Source organism: Rhinichthys klamathensis, unplaced genomic scaffold (genome assembly GCF_029890125.1).
Source record: "Rhinichthys klamathensis goyatoka isolate OS25496 unplaced genomic scaffold, OSU_Roscu_1.1 h1tg000176l_1, whole genome shotgun sequence".
Lineage (NCBI taxonomy): Eukaryota > Metazoa > Chordata > Actinopteri > Cypriniformes > Leuciscidae > Rhinichthys > Rhinichthys klamathensis.
Genome location: NW_026606705.1, coordinates 10,869,612 through 10,893,236, shown reverse-complemented (window position 1 = coordinate 10,893,236; position 23,625 = coordinate 10,869,612). Strand labels below are relative to the sequence as shown.

At 41.5% G+C, this 23,625-nt stretch overlaps 1 protein-coding gene across 1 annotated transcript; it reads right to left on the bottom strand.

Moving 5' to 3' along the window:
* Positions 1-11,132: 11,132 nt before the first annotated feature.
* st8sia1 (ST8 alpha-N-acetyl-neuraminide alpha-2,8-sialyltransferase 1) lies at positions 11,133-23,311 on the bottom strand. Its single transcript, XM_056260426.1, has 5 exons — positions 22,567-23,311; positions 19,904-20,048; positions 17,032-17,141; positions 14,858-14,950; positions 11,133-11,969 (listed from the first exon to the last, which is right to left on the bottom strand). The coding sequence occupies exons 1-5, from the start codon at positions 22,743-22,745 to the stop codon at positions 11,477-11,479; spliced, it is 1,020 nt and encodes a 339-aa protein (XP_056116401.1). The 5' UTR covers positions 22,746-23,311; the 3' UTR covers positions 11,133-11,476.
* Between the last annotated feature and the right edge of the window lie 314 nt (positions 23,312-23,625).

Here is a 23,625-nt window from a genome sequence, read left to right as displayed (position 1 = left end):
TGTATTAGTATACAAACATTTGAGACAATCACCTTTTGTGGATGTTTAAAAAAAATTATAATCAGCTAAAATTCATATAGTAACAATAAAGCATCATATAACATTGATGTCATACACAAATAATCTGATCAGGGGTGTTAGAGGATTGTTATTTGGGGTAATTTAACCCTTTTTCATGATGTTTTTTTTTTTATGTGGATTTTTTTTTGGGCTGCACATTAAATTTCAAATGTGATAATATTAAGCAGGGTTTTGTAACACTCAATTTATAAAAAATGTAAATGGTTTTTCAGGTAAAAATGACCCGAACAGAGGATTAAGGTCTTGTTTAAAAGGTATACAAATATTTCAAAACCATATGAAACCAGAAAATGAGGACGATTACAGAAACAACGATTACATTTCGATATCGTTCTGTTTATGCTACATGTGTGCTTCTGTCACTTTAAAAGCTCGAGCTCGTTACAGCAGGATGGAGTCTGATTGGCTGTCAATGTTTTATCGTTCATCAGCAGGATAAAATCGCTCTGAAAGTCATTCTAACGATATTGTTTCTCTGTGCCGTTCTCTTTCATCATCTCGTTTCGAGATCCACCTATGGGAAGGGCATCCGTACCTGACCTCTGCAGAAGCATCCAATTGCACCAAGTCTGGCTAACAGACAGAAGCGCGCAGCCAATGCCAGGTGAGGCCACACCCCCTTACCTACGGGCATATCACAGCTGGGCGCGCTGCTATTCCTCAGTTGACATTCGCTTCTCGCGATCTCTGCATTGACACAGTTCGGTTGGATTAACGTTACGCTGCTCACTTTCGAGTCTTCAGGAGGACATATCGCCAGATCAGCCTCCGCCAGACGTGAGTGACAGTCGTTTCTTCAGCCTATCCGCTGTGTTTTTTGCATCCGGAGCCGCCCGAGCTCTCGCTGTCCTTCACCTGCTCCTCCTTTACATGGCTGCCCGCCACGGATTTTTCCGAGTTCTTCACCGCTGGCCCACCCATGGCTATGTGACCGTCTAAACAGCCGCTTCCCCCGGGGAACAGCCTATCACGACGAGCCTGCCCGGCCGCGTGTGGTGCTCTCATCGCCGCTATAAGGACCCTCTCGTTCTGCGCGGTCTGCTTGGGCTTAACACGCTCAAGCTTTGGAGAACCCGGGGAATTGCGGTCATTGTAATTGCTGCCCATGTAGCTTTTACTAAGCCGGCTTTTAGTTGCACGACACAGCGCGCCATGCTCGGCCTTTCTGACTCGGAGGAGAGACACGGTGATGATGACGCGCTACCGGGGAACTCCCGGAGCGCCACCTCTCTAAAATATTTGAGCTGACATCAGCCCAATCCGCATTCCCTGAAGAGGACATCTTTGCGGGAAAACCTCACTCTCGTTGACGAACCGGTCGGTTCCGGCGACGGGGATGACGCGGTCCTTTTAGCGTTCCCTAGGCTGCGTTCACGCGGCTTTGCCTCCGTCCATCCTCCTGGAAGTTTGTGAGCGAGCGGCCGTTCGTCTCAACATTGTGTGGCCAGCTCCACAGAGCGCCACCGACCAGGATAGGAATATGTACGACCGGTAAACGCTGGGACCACCGCCCAGTCTGAACGGCTGGAGCGTCCCGCTAGACTGTTAACACGGTCTCACGGGCCTTGATTTGTTACGATTACGTGTTGAGGTTTTCAATTTATGCCTTCCTAGGAAGGCGGTCCCGAACGCAAGCGGCCTGCCTGTTGTTCGACCATTGGGAGTAACGTTAGCTAACAGGGTCTCCCACCTACGGTCGGTTAATCCCCCCTCGTGGCTGCCCAGCCCGTATGTTAGTGGACGTTGTGTGTGTGTGTCCCCTTCCCCCCCACAACAACAAGTTACGGGGGAGGGGGCTGTCGTGAGGGAAAGTACATAGCAGTGTTACCACACCGCACGCACTTGGTTCCCCTCACCCAGTTATTAAAGGCTTCGGCCCCAGTGTTTCCCAACACAAAACACACACATTACTAAACAACACATTTAATAAACGAATCAAATGAATTCGTGCAGATTTATATATCTGCCAGCGGCAACATAGAGAGCAAATCTCTCTGATCCCATGCATGTCGCCCTGAGTCCGTCCACAAGAGGTCGCCATTGCCTCATAAATCAACCAACTGGGCTCACACAGCTCAGTTGCGGCTGTCCAGCCGACGTGTTTTTAGTGGACGTTGTGTGTGTAAGGCCCCTGTGTTCCCCAACACAAAACACACGCATAACTAAATAACACTTAAAAAAAAACAAAAAAAAACGCATTAAATAAATCCGTTACAGAGAGAGTATCTCTCTCCGCGGATATTATTTTTCTGCCTGCACTTGAGACTGCCCAGTTCATGTGTTCAGGAGATATGTGTTTTTCCCACTTTTGGGGGCACCTTGTGAGGGAAAGTTCAGCACAGTGGACACCACACTATGTTTCCCTCACTCTGTCAATAAAGGCTTCGGCCCCAGTGTTTGCCCAACGCAAAACACACAAAGCTACGAATCAAATGAATTCGTTTTGGAGAGAAGACCTCTCTCCGCAAAGAAAACTTCTCACTGCAGAGAGAGGAAATCCCTCCAAACCCCTGCATGTCGCCTCTAGTGTTCCCACTAGATGGCGCCTTTGCATCACAAATGAACCAGCTGGGCCCATACAGCTCCGCTCCGGCCCGAGCGGGGGCGCTCGCGAGTCACAAAGCGGCTTGGCAAGCCGTTTCAGCGCCCGAGTGGGTTTTTGCGTACTGTAACCCAGGGTTACAAGCTGCAGTTTGCAATAAAACCTCCGCATTTCAACGGCGTTCTCTCTTCTCACACAGAAGAAAACGCCTCACACATTCTGAAAGAGGACATTTCCTCCCTCCTAACAAGGGGGCGATTCAGATGGTGCCACCCAATCTGATAAACCATGGTTTTTATTCCTGGTATTTTCATGTTCCAAAAGGCGTGGCGCCCCCCCGCCCTATATTGGACCTTCGAGTGTTGAACAAACATTTGAGGAAATTCAATTTCAGAATGTGACAAGCCTCTCTCGCCTGTGCCATAAAGCAGAACGACTGGTTCACATCAGTCGATCTGAAAGATGCTTTCTTTCACATAAGCATCTACCCTCCACACAGGAAATATCTTCGTTTCGCCTACCAAGGCGTTTGTTATGAATTCACAGTTCTTCCGTTCGGGCGCAATTTGAGTCCCCGAACTTTCTGTCTGTGCGCGGAGGTGGGCGTGGCGCCCCTGAGACTATCAGGGCTGAGAATTCTGACTTACTGGCTCATCATAGCCAAATCAAAGGAGAAGGTGTCGCTGGACACCGGCCGGGTGCTCGAGCACATCACATCCCTCGGGTTCAAGGTGAATGCGAGCGACAACAATCTGACTCCCAGTCAGAATGTCATTTTCCTGGGCTTGGAATTGAACTCAGTCTCCATGCGAGCGCGTCTCTCTCAAGAGCGCGTTCGCTCGCTGATGGACTGTCTGTCTCAGTTCAGTGAAGGGGCGAGAGTACAATATCGCACATGCCTCAGGCTGCAGGATCTCATGGCTTCATCTATCCAAGTTGTGCCATTGGTCTCCTGAGAATGAGAACGTTCACGAAATGGGTTTTGTACACTACATTTCAGCCCGATTTGCGATCTCTGCCGCTCGGTAACGATGACGCGCGCCTGCTCGGCGGCCTTGCGCCATTGGGAGAGCGAGAACTTTTACGCACGGGAAACCCCCCCCTCGGGATGGTACGATGCGAAAAGTTTCGACGACAGATGCGTCCTTAACAGGCTGGGGAACCACCCAGGAAGGCAGAACGGTGAACGGTCTGTGGCTGAGCAGACTACGTTCAGCGCACATTAACTATTTAGAGCTTTTACTATTTGGAAAGCTCTGAATCATTTTCTGCCTTGCCTGCAGGGACATCCTGTTCTAGTACGGTGCGATAATACCACGGTAGTGGCTTATATCAACCGCCAGGGTGGCATGCGCTCGTCGAAACTCCACGCTCTAGCTTACAGGCTTTTGGTGTGGAGCAGACAGGTTTTTCTGTCATTACGCGTGACTCATGTCCCGGGCATTCGGAACAGAGGCGCGGATCTGCTATCGAGGGGAAACCCAATCCACGGGGATTGGCGTCTTCACCCGCAGATAGTGGAGAGGTTATGGATGAGATTGGACAGGCAGCCGTAGATCTTTTCGCCTCGCACGAAAATCACCATTGTCCTATGTTCTTCTCGCTAAAGGACATGGGGCAGACGCACTGGCCCACCCATGGCCCAAAGTGCTGTTGTATGCTTTTCCTCCCCTGTGCCTGATAATTTTCACACTGGCCAGGGTGAGAGAGCACGGCCTGTCTCTCATTCTGATAGCACCCAGGTGGCCCAAAGCCCCATGGCTGGCAGAGATAATCCCTCTGTTATACGCCGAGCCATGGCGCCTCCCCCCTCGCACGGACATACTGTCCCAAGCCAACGGGGAGATTTACCACCCCCACCCGGACAGGGTGGCTCTCTGGGCCTGGCCCGTGAGAGGACGAACCAAAATGCACTGGGGCTCCCGCCGCGTGTAATCGCCACTACTCAGAAGGCTAGGGCCGTTTCCACGCGATCCCTATATGGCTGTAAGTGGCAAGTGTTCGAAGGGTGGTATGATGGGCGTGGTTTCACATCTTATCAGTGCTCGGTGCCTGATATTTTGTGTTTCCTGCAAGACCTCATGGAAAGAGGCAGGTCCTTTTCCACTATTAAGGTCTACCTGGCTGCGATTTCAGCCTGTCATGTGGGTTTTGGGGCTCCACCGTCAGGCAGCACCCTCTAACCCGCAGATTTATGGAGGGTGCACGCCACTCTTTGCTGGTCATCAGGAGATCTGTTGAATCTGTCCCAGAGTGGGACCTCTCCATGGTGCTGGAAGCGCGGTCTCTGTATCCTTTTGAGCCTCTGGGGAGTATTTCCCTTAAGCTGCTGTCCCTCAAGACAGCTTTGCTCTCGGCCTTGGCATCTGCTAAACGGGTCAGTGAGCTACATGCACTCTCGGTTCACCCCTCGTGCGCCAAATTCTCCTTAAGTGGAGATAAGGTTTTCCTTAAGCCTAACCCGGCCTTCATGCCGAAATGCTTTCCTGCGTTCACGTCGGAGGTTTTGGAGCTATCCGCTTTTCACCCTCCACCCTTTGCCTCCCCGGAGGATCAGGGGCTGAATGCTCTGTGTCCCGTCCGTGCTCTGCAAGCATAATGACCAGGACCAGTGCTTTCCGCAAGAGCGACCAGCTCTTTGTTTCAAGGGCTCCCCTGCACAAGGGGAGTCCCATTTCAAAGCAATGCCTCTCACATTGGCTTGTGGACGCTATACTATGGCTTAGGAAGCAAAGGGAATGCAGCCCTAAGGGGCATCAGAGCTCATTCCACAAGGGGCTTAGCCGCCTCTTGGGCTTTGTTCAGGGGAGTGCCACTGCAGGACATCTGCTCCGCGGCCAGCTGGGCCTCTCCTCATACCTTTGAGCGTTACTACCGGTTGGATGTCGCCAGAACTTCGGTGGCACACTCGCTCCTAGGGGTAGGGTCCTCTTAGCCCTTTCCCACAGCCCCGTTTGGTTAACCAACGAGGAGTGAATGGGCCGGCTGGCCATGTTCATTCCTGTCACCAAGCATTCGCATTCCTTCTTGGGTTTAGCTATGTGCATTGGTGGTGCGGGGGCCATTATCATGTATGTGTCTCATGCATGTTTCATGCCCTGCTTGTCCACAGCAGTTAGCGTGGTGGAAAACTTGCAGGGTCATGTTTGTGGGACGTGTCAGGCACCGCCTCTCTGAGGTGACCGTCCTTCTCTGGCCTTCAGAACCTCACTGTGAGTGTATTGGGCAATCGGGGAGCTGTCCATGTCTCTCCCATAGGTGGATCTCGAAACGAGATGATGAAAGAGAACAATAGGTTACTGTCGTAACCCCGGTTCTCTGAAACATCGAGTGGAGAGATCCACCAGCTTTGCCCCGCTTGCCGCACGAGAAGCGAATATACTTACTGAGGAATAGCAGCGCGCCCAGCTGTGATATGCCCGTAGGTAAGGGGGTGTGGCCTCACCTGGCATTGGCTGCGCGCTTCTGTCTGTTAGCCAGACTTGGTGCAATTGGATGCTTCTGCAGAGGTCAGGTACGGATGCCCTTCCCATAGGTGGATCTCTCCACTCGATGTTTCAGAGAACCGGGGTTACGACAGTAACCTATTGTTATCATTAGCTGTGGTGTGAACTCAGCTATTCTTTCATTTTAAGAACGATTTTTAGAACTTGCCTTGCCTTGAAGCAAATATGTGTTTTAAACTATATTTTAAAAAGATTTTCCCTTTTTTATTGACAAGACACTTATTTGTCATTGACCCTACTACAAAAGACCATGCAATTGTTTAATCTCATCTATAATGTTATAAGAAAATTAAGATTTATTTAAAGCAACTAAAGTTGCTGATAGGCTAAAGTACTTATATACGCTTGGAACTGCTAAATCTACACACCATAAAACCCACTATATTTGAGCTAAACATTAGAAATTCAAATGCCAATCAATCCTGGATTTTTTTAATAGAAAACCAGTAAGCATGAAAATAGGTCAGGATGTCTTCTGAGCTACTGATAAGAGCACACAGTCTGCAACCACCACCTTCAGGGCAAAAGCGGAGGATGTTGAACTGACCTGTGCTATGCCTGACCAGCATGCAAGTGGAAGTGTCCCTTCCACTCACACATCATATCTACAACGACCGATTATGGTCCGGCGAGGCTCCCAGGGTTCACCAGCCACTTTGTGGATTCTCTCGTCACAAAAATGAGAAATAAAGCCTTGTTTGCAAAATCAAAAGTTGCAATTACAAGAATAAACACACCATGCACATTATACATATATATATATATATATATATAAAAAAAAAACAATACTATGATGACTAATATCAAAGCTTTAAAAAAAGGTGCAGTCACATTTACAGTTGGACAAATTTTCAGTCAAAATCCAGTCATTTCAAAAGCAATCCGCGCGATCAGGAATTCCGTGAACTTTCGCAACAGGTTCAAAGTTAGTCATGTGAATTCGCCGCACAGACCAACAGAAAGTTACTTGGTTTGAAAGTGACTTCTGTTTGAACTGCGCATTATGAATCGCCACATTATTGACTATAGACAATGGACTATTTTATCCACAAAAGATGGAACTCACCCGTGTGTGCATGATGGGACACGATCAGTTTACTCCTTAACATAATTATCCAAACACTTGTAGAAAATTTAGGAAAAAAATCAATCAAAAATGCAGGTTCGCCTGATAAAAATGTGTAATGTGGAAAAGCATTACTTTACTGATACAATAAACATTGGAGTTCTAATGGTGCAGAGGAGTGAATCTGAGGATCAAGCTTCGAGTAGGCTTACTTGTCTTCCATGCAGGTCATTTCAAATTAGAAAGCTTCTGAAAATTTGGCCAATGTGGTTGTTTGCAGAGAAGTAAATGCACATGTGCTGGTTTATTTTAACTGCATCCGGTTGTGCAAATATTGTGGGCTCCATGCAAAAGGATGCACTTGCAAAGAATAACAAAAATGTGTGCAAGCATAGCTGCCTAATAATGTTTCCCGTCTGGAAATGGAGAGACACTTATGTGGGTTATGTGGGCGTTTAAAATTGCTTCTGCTAATTTGCATTGCAATCTTTTTACAGCCCCCATTTGGCTAATTTAAAAAAAAAAAAGTCATTGACCTCACTGGAGACTCAGTGTAGCAGCAGACCTCCAACCTAAACACCCACACCAGTACAAAACACATTATTCCAGAAAATAAAGCCTCACAGTTACACACATGGAACCTTAGAAAACATTATGCATATGCTTGAATGGTCATAAAAAAAAAGTCTGATTAAATTGTTACTTATGGACCAAAAAATAAGGATTTTCTGGGTTCAATCATTTTTTGAAAAAAAAAAGTAGCTTCCCAAACTATCTGTCTATCTGTCTGTCTGTCTGTCTGTCTGTCTGTCTCTTTGGACAGGAAAGGGGTGTTTAGACAGGCTGTCAGACTTGTACTGAAAGGAAATCTAATATTATATACAACATTTCAACACACAAATCTAATTTAATATAGATACAATTGACACATACTGCAGCAGATGAGTTGACAGGACGTCTTTATTGTTTGAAAGCAGCATTTGCTTACTTTTAACACAATTGTTTTTCAATATTGGCATAACTCATGTGGACCGTAAACCACGTTTAGCCCAGTTCCTGTTTGTAGATTGTTACATGCTCAAGTACAAAAACCATTACCCAACTGCTTGAGCCAGGAATTGACATGATAGGACACATTTACAACTTAGTGGAGTAAAATGTACTTAAATACCTAAGATCGAAGCTCCAATGAGCTTCATCAATGAATTTAAGTGAATAAAACAGTTGAGGTAAGCTCAGTTTCAGCAGGGCACACACCCTCATATGGCTCACAGGGCAAAACTTAAAATAGATAATAGTTAGAGAGTTTCTAAGTCAAAATCAGTTTCAAAAACCAATTACATATCACAGTCATGCATGCCTACTTACAAACTACAACCCCACTCTTTCACAAAACTGAACAGCTCAAAATGGTGGAAAAAATTAAGATAATCATCAGCTCCAGCATTTAACACTTTCCTAAGCTTCATGTATGATAAAGGAGTGGTTTTATGCCAATTAAGCAATGTAAAAAAAAATAATAATACAGTAATGTACAGTATGTTGGTCCTTCAATAACCGCATGCTAAGATAATGTGAAACTTCCATCCAGGAATTTAACTCATCATAAATTATCAGTCTTTCTGCATTGTTACACATCAGCCTTGATTGAAAAATCCTTAAAAAAACAACACCACACAATTAAGGTTAAGTTTGAGTTTGGGGGAATAAAATAAATAATCCTTAGACTCAAAACTTGTCCTTGATAAAATTATGTCCTTGGCCTTTTTTTAATACTGATAAAGGCACTCATTGGCATAAAGTGTGAAAATATGGTAATGGTAATTCCTCAATACTCAAGATACTCAAATGACGGCACACATTTTCTGTTGCTATCAGGGCAAACCTCAAGAAATCAGTTAAAAACACTCCTCGTCACAGTTCACCCCAAAATCTAAAGAACAAAAAGGGCCTTTTTAATGACAATTAATACTTCTGGAAGTACACATTTATGTATTTATGCAGCATTATTTGTTGCCCAATCTATCAGGGAATATCAGTGAAAATTGTCAAATTGTCCGTTTTTGGTCTAGGCCAACTTAGATACTTAATGCACAAATGTGTACACAACCACTTCAAGCTAAAAATGTCAACGCATTTCATAATCAGTTCCAAGTCCACTTTTTCAGTGTTGCCACAGAAGGCGCCATAGCGCAAGTTTTCTAATTCTACATTTAGAAAACTGAATGTAGAATTAGATGATGGAACAACAACCGTTTGAAGAAAATCTCACAAACTAAGTTATTACTAAGTTAAACTGTGGACATGTTTACAGCTAGCTATCTGAATGCTAACACACCTTCTTTAGATGGCAGAAACATTTAAAGGCAACTCCATTGTCCCCTTTAAGAGAAAAAAAGAAAAGAAAAGTAAATTATATCATCATTTACACACCTTCACGTCGTTCCAAACCCTTAAGACAAACCTGAGAGATTTTGGTCTCTTCATTGAAAGTCCAAAACTTGGGCAACCAAAGTACACCAAACTAACAGTTTCAAAAAGTTCAAGTGAGAACCAATGAGGTTTGTTCTCCGGTGTCAAGAAAGTACCATTGAGTTTACGTCTATCATATTTGCCATGTTCTAAGCATGCGTTGTTCTAAGCAATGTTCATAAATCGTGTGTCTTTAGTAGACTTGGATTAAACCACTTGATTGCTTTTACGATCTCTCTGTGAATATTTTAAAGCATCAAAGTGGAAGATTACCTTTGAAAGTCAATTCAAGTTTTTCCTCAGGCTTCACGAAATCTCTCAGGTTTCATAAAAAAAAAAAAAATGTCTGTGTTTTTTTGAAGATAAACAAAAGTCTTAGGGGTAATTGATGAAAGAATATTCATTTTTGGTACTGAGGTTTCTGGCTTTATACATTATAGTGCATATTTCCTACAACTGTCTGTCAGTGATGTATATTCAGACTAACCTGGAGTGCATGCGTTACAGCTAGCACCTACAAGATTTAAACCTAATTCCCTGTGTGCAGTTTAACACACACACACACACACAAATGCCTATTAATAAGTCAAGGAAACAAGTTACTGGGCAGACCACAAAATGGCTGCCATTACATTCAGAGAACCCATGATTCTTGTGGAAACAGTAACAAAACTGGTGATTGACTATTTACATGTTCCAGACCAGGTGTCCAGCACCTTATCAGGCAAAAAAAAGTCTATCGTATGATTGGTGCCCCTTCAACCATGTCAAAATTGGCTCATTCCACCACTGCGTAACATCAATGCCTGATTCCCAAACACATATAACACAAATGATAATTAAAGATAACCAGCCAGAAGGTTATCGCAGTTTCATTGGCACGCGAACCATTCACTCCCTCTTCTATGGCATTTGTGCCTCGACGTGTTCCAAAGCCTCTCATCCATTGTTGCGGAAGTCTTCAAATTGGACGTGGTCTCTCAACCAATGACTTCCCAATCCAAACATGACAAAACACTGTGTCATGTACGAAATCGGTCTCACGACAGATCTAGACTGACTCAGTAGAAGTCCCGTTTCATTGAACGTTAAAAATAAATAAAACCAGAAACAATTACTCACAATAATACATGAACCGCAGCCTTCACTTTCAACAGGTTTCAAATGTATGAAACGGGTTTTTAAACGCTGGCTGTACAGCGTTTACATTCAACGCCTTTTTCCCCTTTTACAGGCTAAACCTGTTTTTACACTGATTTGTATAAATTCAAACACTGCAAGAACGATTTTCACATTATTCCTTTTCCCACTTCCTCAAAACTCCATAAGAATCAGTCCAAGACAGAACAAACAAAAATATGCGATCAAAGCATTGCTCTCCTTTTCTGATTTCCCATTTAAAGATCTTAAGACATTGTTTGAAGCAGCCTCTTCCATAATCTATCTTTACATTAAGTGAACAAATAGCCCCTAGGTTCAAGGGTCCAACTGCTGGTAGATGCAGTTTAAATAGGTCACATGACACCTGAGCCCCCCCCATCACCCCCTGGTACTTCTACAGAAACACAAGCTTCCAGTGAGCGCATACATGAGGATGGGTACGCATGCAAGTCTTTTTCAACAGTCCCTTGGCAACAAGAGGGAAGGGTGTTAAGTAGCAGTTGAGGGTCAAGCATATAGACACCAAAGAGAGGCCCAGATTGGGGGGTGGGGCATCACCTCACAAGCCACAGTATTCTCATGCTAATCACAGGATGGCCGTCCTGTTCCCGTGGGGATAAATGGAGTTGCCCCTGGCAACCCTTCCACTTATTTTTCCCTATTCAGCTCCTGCCCCTCTTTCGCACAATAGCCGACCCGCATACGCAGTGTGCCGCTCTTGTGCAAGTGCCAGAGTTGCAGGAACTCCTCAGGCATGGCGTGAAATCTCGAGGATGGGAGAATGTTGTCATAATAGTGGTGGCTGACCGGTCGCTCATTTAGCCCCACCGAAAATGGCCAAAAACCATACGTGGTCACCTCTTCACACAAGCCAAGGGCAAGGCTCACCAAGAACAACCCCGTGGAGAGCCGTTTGCCATGGACGCCGTGGTTCTTCCAGAATCGACCGACATTTTTAAGGAAGTCTGGATTAGCAAAGAGGACAGTCTGGCTGGAGGCGGTGTCTGCAAGGGTATGGTATGCCCGCAGGGAGGGGTCAGTGCCGGGCTTCATAGAGAATGCTGGTATGTAGATGTAGCTGGAACCATATGCCTTCATGCTCTCTACGAAGGATTTGCGGGACCAAAGCAGGTTCTGAAAGCTGATGAGGAAAAAGAGGAACGATAAGATAAGTCAAAATAGCCATAGGATATAGGATAAGAAGAAGATAAAAGGATCCTTATAAGATCATAATATCACTACTTTGGTTAGAGTGGATTTTGCCATTTTTGTGTCATGTTTCATGTTTGAAAACTATCCTTTCTGTAACAATTGTTTCATTTAACGATTGTTTTTATTTTGTAATTTTCACTGGCCACAATAGATGTTATGAATTCTTTGATGGGATTTTATTTTTTGATATAATCTAATTGTCAGTCCAACTTTAGCTCTATTTATACTGTATCTTCTTAGACATCCTGTCATTTCCTTGGCATTGAGTGAATAATAAAGTTATAATAAATAAAGTGCTTGAGATTGTTTCTGATATACCTTACAAATACTTGTAATACTAGGGCTACTCGATTATGGCAAAGATTTTAAAATCACAATTATTTTTGATCAATATTGAAAATCACAATTATTGGTAGGCGATGTGATCAAAGTCTTATTTCACAATACGAGTGATTTTTAATATCAGTGAAAATTGACAATTATCGATACTTCAGCAAAAACTAATACTAGCTTAACTAACGTAAGAAAAAGGTCCCCAATTACATAATACAAGTAAACAGTCAGCAATACAATAAGAACAAAGAAACTACTTACAAACAAAACTGACAAATAAATAGGTACAACAGAACAAAAATACAAATTAAATAAACAGTGTTTTAAGTTTTTCACGAAGATGAACTAACAGTGGTATTCAATCAAGTAATACCCTACAACACAAAATTGAATAATCAAATGTAAAATAACCAAGGGGGTAATCCATCGACCGGAAGTTGAAGCCGGCCGGGTGCCGCCATGTTGTAGCAGAACTTCACTTGCGTTAGCATTTCCATTGACTCCCATTCATTTTGGCGTCACTTTGACAGCGAATAACTTTACATCTGAGGCGTTTAAAGACTCCATTTGTCCATTATTTATTTCTAAAGAAACACGACAATCTATAAAGTGCTCCATTACCTTCTATGTTACATTATGGCGCCGTAGAAACAGTTTTAGTAAAAATAGGCTAACGATTGCGTCATAACCACTCGACTCTGTCGCGCTGTACAGAAATTACCGTACAGACAGGAGGAGAAGCTCGCAGGCAATCGGGGGGACGTCCCGTCAAGGGAGAAGCCCATAGATAATGAGTCCATAAAAGCAACGGAATACTTACTCCTGCTCACTCACGCCAAAGAACTCTTTGCTCAAGTTCCCCGTCTCTGCAAGATTAACGTTGGCAATTTGCACGCACAGCTACTAGAAGATTAACGTCTGTCAGACAGGTTGCTCACGTCATCAAGCTTAGTTTGAGTCGGTTTGAGTCTGCGCGTCAGGAACGGAAGTGCTCAGAAATCGCTAAAAATGGGCTTCAACTGTCTCAACTGAGTTCCAATGAGATGGCTCTGTCCATTTCTTATACTGTCTATGAAAATAACACTGCATAGTCTCACTGTACGCATGAAATATAGATTAATTCTTATTAAAGCTACTTAAGTTATTCAGTCAAAATCAGTGAGTGATTTTCCTTTGTTGTTTGATTATCATTAATGACAGACTGCAGCAGGTTTATTAGGCTGCTGTCACTTTAAGAGCTAATGCACAGATCCAATATACTGTTACACACGCGTTTTCTTTCTCAACCGTGTATGTTTACTTAAGACATAACCCACTGTGTTTACATAAATACTCTCCAATAAGGCATTTTGACATTTTATCCACGTTCAGCTCCAACTTGGAGCGTGCACACAGAAAGCCGACCTGGGGAACGGGTGTCTCTTTTGTGGATTAATGCGCTTTTAATAACACTGCTTAATATCAAACATGTCCCTCAGTTCACCAAAAGCAGACTACAACACTCACTTGTTTGGCTGATTTGGATGTTGAGTTTGGGCTTTTAGGGAGGAACGAAAGAACACTGCTGTGAAGGAAAGGAAGATGCGCTGGACAGAATGCGGCAGCGGCGCAATCATTTTTTTACCTCAATTATCTTCATTTCATAATCGATGTCAATTACGATTACAATTACGAAAATCAATTACGATTAATCGCATATTTGAACATGGTACTAACACCAATGCACTTGAGACTAGAGATCTCATGCCAGCTAATGCAAGTAGTAAAAGGGATAATCCACTAAGAAAGGTCAATATCCATCACTCAAGACATGTAGGCTGTTTGGTGAACTGAAAGTCCTTTTCAGACAATTCTGTCACGCTGTTTGCCGCATGCTACGGACTTCCCCAGAAGCCACAAATAGCTACCGGCGGTTTCACAATGAAGAATTATGAACTGTCAGACAACAGAATCCATTGTAATTGTAAAAATAAGTTGAACAAGACATGGAACAGTTAGAAAGAACATGGAATGGTAGAGTGAGAGAAGCATTATTTTACTACAGTCTTGCAGGTGGGACAAAGACAAAAACAAAATGCCAAATCAAAACAACAACGCAATTTATCCAACGTTTGACTTTAGAGATGGAAAGAATGGATTTATGTGTGCCCATAAATCCATTCAGAATAAATCCAAGATAATCATTACTAAATAATAATCAATACTAAAATAATAATCATAAAAAAAGTTAACAAACAAAAGCTAACAATTTCATATAAACAATTAATTTCAATATTTTTAATCAAATTCAGTAGTGCTATGGTGCTAGCTGTGACAAAAGCATATTGGTGTGCAACTATTATAAAGAAAAAATGCCACTTTGGAATCCAAATCATTGTTATTGGTATCCAATACGGAATTGTTGGTATTGAGATTAAATAATCATACCCCCCCCCCCCCTGAAAATAAAAAAAGACTAAATAAAGCGAGGAGAAGACAACATACCTCTTTTCAATAATGCTAGGATTTGCGCTCACCAGGTGTGTTCTGGTACCAACATCAGCGGTGTACTCTTTGGACAAGGGAGGAAGGTTACATCTAGAGGTAAAGGAGATGAAGAGGGATTGAAGAAAAATGGTTGTTGGGAGTGATGTTACTCTGTCTATGTCATAAGCAAAAACAACAAAGTCTTGGTTAAAAACAACAGTCTTACATTTCTTAATAAAATACAGTAATGAAAGTCACTGGTTTTATTGTGCGTGCGATTCATTAATGCATGCTATTTGTTAGATTCTTACATTTCTGCTGTTGTGTTCCACAAAAGAAAATATGGGTCTGGATTAAGGACATGAGCATCTAAATAATGACAGAATCATCAGTCTGCATAATCTAAACACTGCATGAAAAGTGGCCCTCCAGGAGCAGGATTGGACACTCCTGGGTTAGCACATAGCGACACACTCTAGCCCCTGGCTCACTGATACTCTTTCGAAGAAATCAAGAGACACAGCTGACATGAGCAAGTATCAATCTCTCCTGTCCTCTTCCTTTGTTTCTTTCAGCAATCATCAGTGACCGTTTTTTCTATGCCACACACCCACAACTAACCACTGCCTACATGCACTCCTCTATTCTTCTCTTACCCTCTTCTCCAATCCCTTAGACCAGATTCTCTCCAATATTCTGCAGGAGACTCCAACAATGTTACTCCTCTCACTCATGCAGGGAAAGTTGAAAGTCATGAGAGATGAGGTTATGACATAATTAAGCAGACTTGGGTAACCCACTACTCAAAAGTCAACACCTTACAGCAGTCAAAAATGACAGACAAGCCTCTCTCCTTCCTCTTCTGTCAAAACACCTGGGCATTTAATCAGTTCTAAGTTTTTCATTCACAAAACAAGCTATTTGATAACCAATCTTGCTTCAAAAGCAGACATTCCACCAAGACCACCTGCTGGGTTTCAATATATCTCTATAATGGCTGGCAATCGCTTTGCTGACTTATATACTGTAAATCAGCAGATCCTCCAGTCCAGCCACTCTGACCTGAGCATCACAGGTATGGTACTTTAGTGGTTTCAGTCTTACCTCACAGGCAGATCCTTCAAGATTTTCTGGAGAGGAGGGGTGTCTGAGTTAATCACTGGGGTGCCTCAAGGTTCAGTGCTTGGCCCGCTCCTTTTCATGATATACACATCCTCACTAAGCTTAATCAAAAAGGCACATAGCTTTTCCTGTGGAGATGATATGCCCACATGTTGTTGATATGCCTGTTGTTTCAACCTCAATGCCCAGCTTCCATCAATGCATAACCCTTCAGACAACTTGGCCTGGATATAGAAAAAGTTGGTCTCACTCCACTGTCTACTTGCCTAATACAAACTCAAGGATTTGATTCTGGCATTGAGGATTGCAACTGAAAATGGAGCCTCCTACCTCAATCCTACAAGTGTATGTTCCCTCCTGTGCAAAACCTTCCTTTACAATGAAGCCCTTTCACTCCTCTTAGATGGAACGAACTGCCTACCTTGACCCAATTTGCTGAAACCATCACTACTTTCAAGAAACAGTTAAAGTCATTCCTTTTCTGCAACCACATTCATAAAGAATATTACTATTAAATAAAAGATTTACTATTATAAAAGAGTTCTCTGCATTTCACCTTTGCTCTAGCTTGTGCACTAATATATTGTACATGCAAATTATGTTTATATGTAAACTTGACATATTCTGCAAATATTAGGGGTGTAACAATATATCGCAATACAAAAATGTGTCAACAATATGCATCATGTATAGCTCGCACAATATGAAAGAGACAGACAGAATTCAAGTTTTCAGAGTTTTAGTGTCAATAGTACTACATTAAACTGCTATATATAATGTTGAATACAATGCATAATAATGGAATATTTGTGGGTCCTGATTATCAAATGTCTTATGTTACCAGTAAAAAGTGGCATTATTTTAAATATATCTAGTCAGTGACAGAGTGCAAGCATATTCGTCTAAAATAATTCTGTATTTTCAGCTTCAGAATCATGAATAGTTTTATTCTGGTGTCACCACTGTCCCGTGCATTGGGTTTCCAGCACCAAGTCCAAGCCTATTCATTTTCAATGTAACACCAAATTTAGCATTTTAATCAACAGTACATTTTTTGTTCATCTTCTCACCTCATGATAAAGTCAGCTTGGTCAATTTCATTTCCACAACCACTGTGTTTCAGGACTCCTCCATTGCCCACAACCGAACACTTCTTTAGAGGAAGATGCAATGGTGTCTCCTAGCAACACAAAAAAATCGTGGGAGTTACACAAGTGGGTCAAAGAATAGAGAGTCATACACAAATTACATTTCCATTGGTTTCTTTTGATGAACACATATTCAAATCAAGGATACTTCAATATTCACATACTTCAAAGAGCGGTGAACCTGAGTGAAACTGAATCAATGAAAATGACCCTTTGTAAAACCCCCGGTGATCCATTAACATCACAGGCCAGCATTTCCATCTCACTCACATACATGTTGCACTCATCGTCAGACATTTTCCTTCTAAATGAGTTGTAGGATTTCTTGGGTTGAATCTACAAATGAAAACCAATTCTGACATTTTCTGGAAAAAATAGTCTGTTTGCCAGGTTTTAGAGTGTTGTGGGTAGTTGATACACTGGATCTAAAGGCGCCCTGAGTAGTTATTAGTGTATTGCAAAGTGGTTGCTAAGGTTTTCTGGGTAATTCCTATGGTATTGCTAGGTTTCTTACTGGTCCAAGCCAATAGAGCTTAGCTTGGGTCTTTTTATTTACATGTGTCGATACAGAAGTAATAAGAGGTGCAGCTACATCATTGGCTCTCTCACAGTTGGGAATATGGTTTCAAAAGTGGCTCATCCAGTCATAATTATGATGCATTACTGTTTGGAGTCAAAGGCTGAACCCTCTTTTTCCTTTATAACTGCTCTCTGTATTCATTTACTTAGTCTTTTTTTGTTAATTGTGATAACATTTATGTATAATATGATAATGGACCCCTTTTAATTATCTAGATGTTCGTATACGTCTATTGCTTTGGCAATATTTCACACATTCACCCCAATAAAGCTCATTTGAATTGGAAAAAATATATATATACATGACATTACCATAAGCATACGGTATTTTAACCTAAGCGAGATAAATGTGATGAATTACACCTGTAAATCCCACAATCAATCAATCGCATTCACTTTGAAACCAAAAATCCCTCATGAAAATGAAGCTCTTGTATGATCAAGTAGTGCTCTCTAATCTGGCATGAATGAGAAATAATGCTATGATAAACACATTACATGTTTTTTTTTTTTCTTCTGAAGATTAAAAGGTTAAATTCAATTACAGGAAGTCTGCCGTATGCGGACACTCTTGTTCTTCTGAAACCTAATACTGAGATTGACAGTGAGCAATGAGCATTGTGGTAAATATTTTAATGGGTTTTCTGGACACAAATGACCCATTATAACAAATTCTATTATAAAATTATTCAGAGGGGGAAAAAAAAGACATCGAGTCCATAGTAATAAGTCCTCATTACCCATAGATCTCATTGAATAATCACAGTGTAACTAGATTACAACGAGGTGGGGGCTTTTGAGAGTGTGTGTAGTAGGATATTGCTTTGCGCGTTTGTGTGTGCATCAATGGCCACATACACACTGCAGCTAAATTCGGTTTACAATTCACCCTTTTGTGCTGTAAAGACACAGTTCAGGTTATTTACAGAAAGAGCCAAAAAATGCAGGTAGTGACAACCGCATTTACAAAAAGTCTACGCAGTGCGTACGGAACCGAACTACTAATTCTTAATGACGTATGATGAGAGATGAGATACAATGATGCACGTTAAAATATGTATATAAAATAAGAGATGCATCTCTCGTCTGTATGTGCTATGAGCCTGAATCATGTTGCCAGATCTTGCAAGCAAATCAGCAAAAAAAAAAAACGAAATAAATGAAAATACTTTGTTGAAAATAAGACCGAAATATCGTGACCCGCAAAAGCTCACTTTAACTCTTTCCCCGCCATTGACGGAATTTTTCCAGCTTTCCATGGTTTCACTGTTATTCGGTAGGGGGCGCTATGACGCATATTCTGAAAGAGTTCTGAATCTACTGATCAAAACGCATGCGAAGCAACGCAGAAACAAGCGATAGCACATGTAATCATATGCATATGTAAAATAACGCAATCATCAACATTAAACAGTATATAAATCAAAACTGCCTAATGTTACTGAATGAAATGTCGACTAAGGACGAGGTACAGGACTGTGCAAGATTTGGGGGTGTTGACGGACTCGATCTACTCCAACTATGTTTTGGATCATCGTTCTGAATCCCATCCTGACGTAGTCTATGACAAAAAAGTGATTTTCTCAGCTTTTTGTTCAAAATGTTGCCTTTATGAAACTCACCCACATTCAAGTGTTGATTCAAAAAAAAGAATGCATGAAGCTAGAATAAAATGGGTTTTTGTTTTAAAGCGCTGGCGGGGAAAGAGTTAATAACTGCATAAACTGAAGCAGAAACAACAACCCCCAAAAAAGCTTATGATAAGTGGACACTGTAACACTGCGAGAAGCAACCTCTACAAACATAGAACGATAATTTAGGGGATTCACTCCTGCATTTAATTGCGGTTTTCACTCCGGAAACTTTACAGTGTGTATTTGGCAAAAAATGAGCGTGGCTCTGAGACAGTGTAGGAGGAACAGACAGTGTAGGAGGCATGGTGCCAAGTACAGGACAATCAGGACCCATGCGGGTGGCTCTCCCATGCCTGTTTATTTTTAGAAAGCAGAGCGCAGCGCTGAGCCTCATGGAGAGTGGGGGTGGAAAGAAAGAAAAAAAATTCTGGACCAACTGCTTCTCTTCCAAACACTTCCACATTCATTGCTACAGTTTATAGCGAAGAAAAAGAAAAATCATTTTATCTGTGTTAATTCGGGTTACTGTTAGAAGCTACGTGGGACTTTTTGGGCTCACTGGGTTCTATGAAAGACAGTACCTGGACAAATAACGGGTAGGTTTCATTGTTGACCGTGTGGTAATGGTAGATCTCCCCATCATACCACAAGACTTTGCCTATTGGAGAGTTCTCCTTAGTAATCGCAAACATCTTCTTTGGATCACAGCATTCTGTCAGCATCTTCCTGCCGAACAAGACAAAAAAGCAAAACAAGTGAGATTAAGCAGAAGTAACAACAGAAATGGGCTTGTGAAAATGTCCTTTCTAATTGACCGAGAACAAGCACACATTCTTGAAAGCATAAAGTCTTTCATTTCGCAGAACAATTGCTGTTCCATTACACAAACTAATTTGATGACCCAATTGAAAGCAAGCACAAACGGAAAGCATGCAGGCAAAAGAGTATTCAAATGAATCATTTTGGCATCCGCTGTCCAAACAGGTTCTAGTAATGTTTCACAGCAGGCCTTTTGGATTGTGATCAACAGATTTATTTATGATTTAAAGGAGAACTCCGGCGCAAAATGAACCTTTGGTCTAATTACACATTGTTACCTAGTCAACCGTTATCTGAGATTTGTTTTCATGATTATCGAATGTAAATAGTTTTATCTCTAAAAACAGTTTAGCCTATAAAGCTAGTATAACGCTAGTATATTGGGCATAGTGTAATGACAAATAAAAATCGCCTGTTAATACCACTAACAAGGCTGAAAATAGCCCCACACTAACACGGTAGCATAATGAGGGTCCCTACCTTCAAACCGAAGCATTGAGAACTTTGTCAGTGTCCAGATAGTTTAATAAGAAGATATTTTAAACATACAGTCAACTTCGCGTATACAGGCAGAAGCCATCTTTGAAATACAGCCTTTACCAGTCGATCTACGAACGCCGATCCAAGTGCGCTGGTGAGATGTGAACGAGCTATAAGTTGTGATAAGGTGAGCGCGAACAGCAGGCTTGGATCGGCGTTCGTAGATCGACTGGTAGAGACTGTTTTTCAAAGATGGCTTCTGCCTGTATACGCGAAGTTGACTATGTTTAAAATATCTTCTTATTAAACTGTATGGACACTGACAAAGTTCTCAATGCTTCGGTTTGAAGGTAGGGACCCTCATTATGCTACCGTGTTAGTGTGGGGCTATTTTCAGCCTTGTTAGTGGTATTAACAAGCGATTTGTATTTGTCATTACACTATGCCCAATATACTAGCGTTATACTAGCTTTATAGGCTAAACAGTTTTTAGAGATAAAACTATTTACATTCGATAATCATGAAAACAAATCTCAGATAACGGTTGACTAGGTAACAATGTGTAATTAGACCAAAGGTTCATTTTGCGCCGGAGTTCTCCTTTAATAAAAGCTGTGTGATACTGACATGAATCACTTTACAACTGTTAACATCAATTTCAAACCAAAATCTAATGACACACACACACACAATATACCAGTCAAAACATTACTATTTTTTATGTTTTTGAAAGACGTCTCTTATGCTTATCAAGCCTGCATTTATTTGATCAAAAATACAGAAAAAAAACAGCAATATTGTGAAATATTACAACAGTTTAAAATAACTGTTCTCTACTTTAAAACGAAATTTATTTATGTGATGCAAAGCTGAATTTTCATCAGCCATTATTCCAGTCTTCAGAGTCACATGATCCTTCAGATTTCATTCTAATGCTGCTTTATTATCAATGTTGGAAACCATTGTGCTGATTAGTTTTTTTTTTTAATATCCTGTGATACTTTTTTCAGGATTTTTTGATAAATAAAAAAGGTAAAAAAGAACAGCATTTATTTAAAATAGAAATCTTTTGAGACAATATTCTCTACCGTTCAACTGTTTGGGGTCAGTCATTTTTTTCTTTCTTTTTTGTGAAAGAAATTAATACTTTTATTATTCAGAAAGGATGTGTTAAATTGATAAAAAGTGATAGTAAAGATTAATATTGTCAGAAAAGATTTCTCTTTTGAATGTTTTTTTAATTTGTCACACGTTATTTTCTGACATTACTTTAAGGTCAATTATAAGTACATTCCCCAATAATTACTTTTTTTCTATTAAAAATTACCATGTCTAATGGCGTTTCGCATTACTGAAGCATTTTTTATTTAAATAGCAATCTATTATTAAATCAAACTAGGAAGCACAACACATTTTTTATATAAAAACTTTACATTTAAAATATATTGATTGCGAACATTTTTTTGATATTTTTATGTTGTACATTAATGGTAATAAGAATTTGGAGGGAAAATGTGCCTAATGGTTATGAACACTGCAAAACAACCATAACGTCCATAAACTATGCTTCGCTTTCTTTGTAAAATATAATTCAATACATCAATCATGAGATTGACCAAACAGAATCAACCTCTTTATGACGTCACAATGGTCACCCTTTCTGGGAAGTCAGAGCGGGGACAGATAACGTTTCAAACAAATCTTCCTCCACTGCGCATGCGCGTTCTCATAATCGGTTTTCCTGGGAGATGTCTGCACGAGTCTGCAATACTCATATCAGCATGAAAGCCAGATTACGTGTACGAGACACCTAGTGCAACCAATCCATTTACTTAGTTAAAAAGACAACTGAGATTAAAACTCATTTTATGTATGATAATGACCTTGCTCATCATAGATGTTTGAATAAAATGAATGAATGAAGATATTAAACGAATGGAAATACCTGTACAGATCTACTCCCGTTTGGTTTCTGCTCCATGTTTGTCCCTGCCGCAGAACCTCATCCACCATTTCCTTGTCACTGGGAAGCTTATACACGGGGAAGATATAGAGCCACAACAACGCCAGCACTCCCAGAGTGGCCCATATATACCTGCTCCTGTGACATCTCAAAGACACCATTCCGTCGGTCTGATCAGACAAACGCCTAGTACAAAAGCACGTCCTCACGACCGACAGGTTTATTTTGGTGCCACTGCCATTAGGAGCAAAGAGCCGCTTGAATACCGTTATCCTCCTATTTCCATAACGCGGCGTTACAGCGGCCAACAGCTAGAGGTGCATCAGTGTCAGATTTTCATGCATGCATGCCTCAAATTTCTCCTCATTCCCAGCTGATTTTACTGAAGAATGTTCTCAATCACGGGCGGGATGTGGATGTGGTCGGTTCCGTCTGGCCAAGCGGTTGGAATCTCACGGGGTTTTATACGGGATCCAGATATCTTCTCCTCCCATCACTTCTAATGCAAACCGTCTTGAACTCCCCAACAAATCTGATGCCTGCGCTATCCGGCTTCATTTCGCCTTTATCACCGCATCACGGTCATCATTTCGCTGTGCAAATAATTTTTTAAAGGCCTTCCCTCCCAATCTGGCCGTGTCGGATGTAATCTTCCGAATAAGTGAGAGACAAAGCTCAGTTTGTAGCGAGTGCTTTGGCACGCATCATTGCCCTCATTTGTTATGGTGCTGCCCCCTTCTGGTTAATCTAGTCACATGACAACGGATGTGTAGCCTAGCGGATTTACTGAGCTGATTACACCGCATGTTGCCTACTGTAAACAAATAGTATACACGAATTATCAAAAACATGCTTCATTTTTTTCAAATATCCTAACTTCTGTTTAACATTATTGTTGTTTATCCATGTTTGTGTTAAACATCTTTTTGGCAGTTAAATTAGGCCTAAATAATGGTTTAAGATGAAGGTGCAGATGTTTAAAATAATACCGAAATACACGAATGATATATAATATATAAATATGAATATATTTTGAGTCAT

Coding starts and splice junctions, on each gene's coding strand:
- st8sia1 (XM_056260426.1), bottom strand. CDS start 22,745: ATGGTGTCTTTGAGATGTCACAGGAGCAGGTATATATGGGCCACTCTG. Junction 14,951..17,031: donor CAAGCTGACTTTATCATGAG/GTGAGAAGATGA, acceptor CTTTACCTCTAG/ATGTAACCTTCCTCCCTTGT. Junction 11,970..14,857: donor CCTAGCATTATTGAAAAGAG/GTATGTTGTCTT, acceptor TTTCCTCATCAG/CTTTCAGAACCTGCTTTGGT.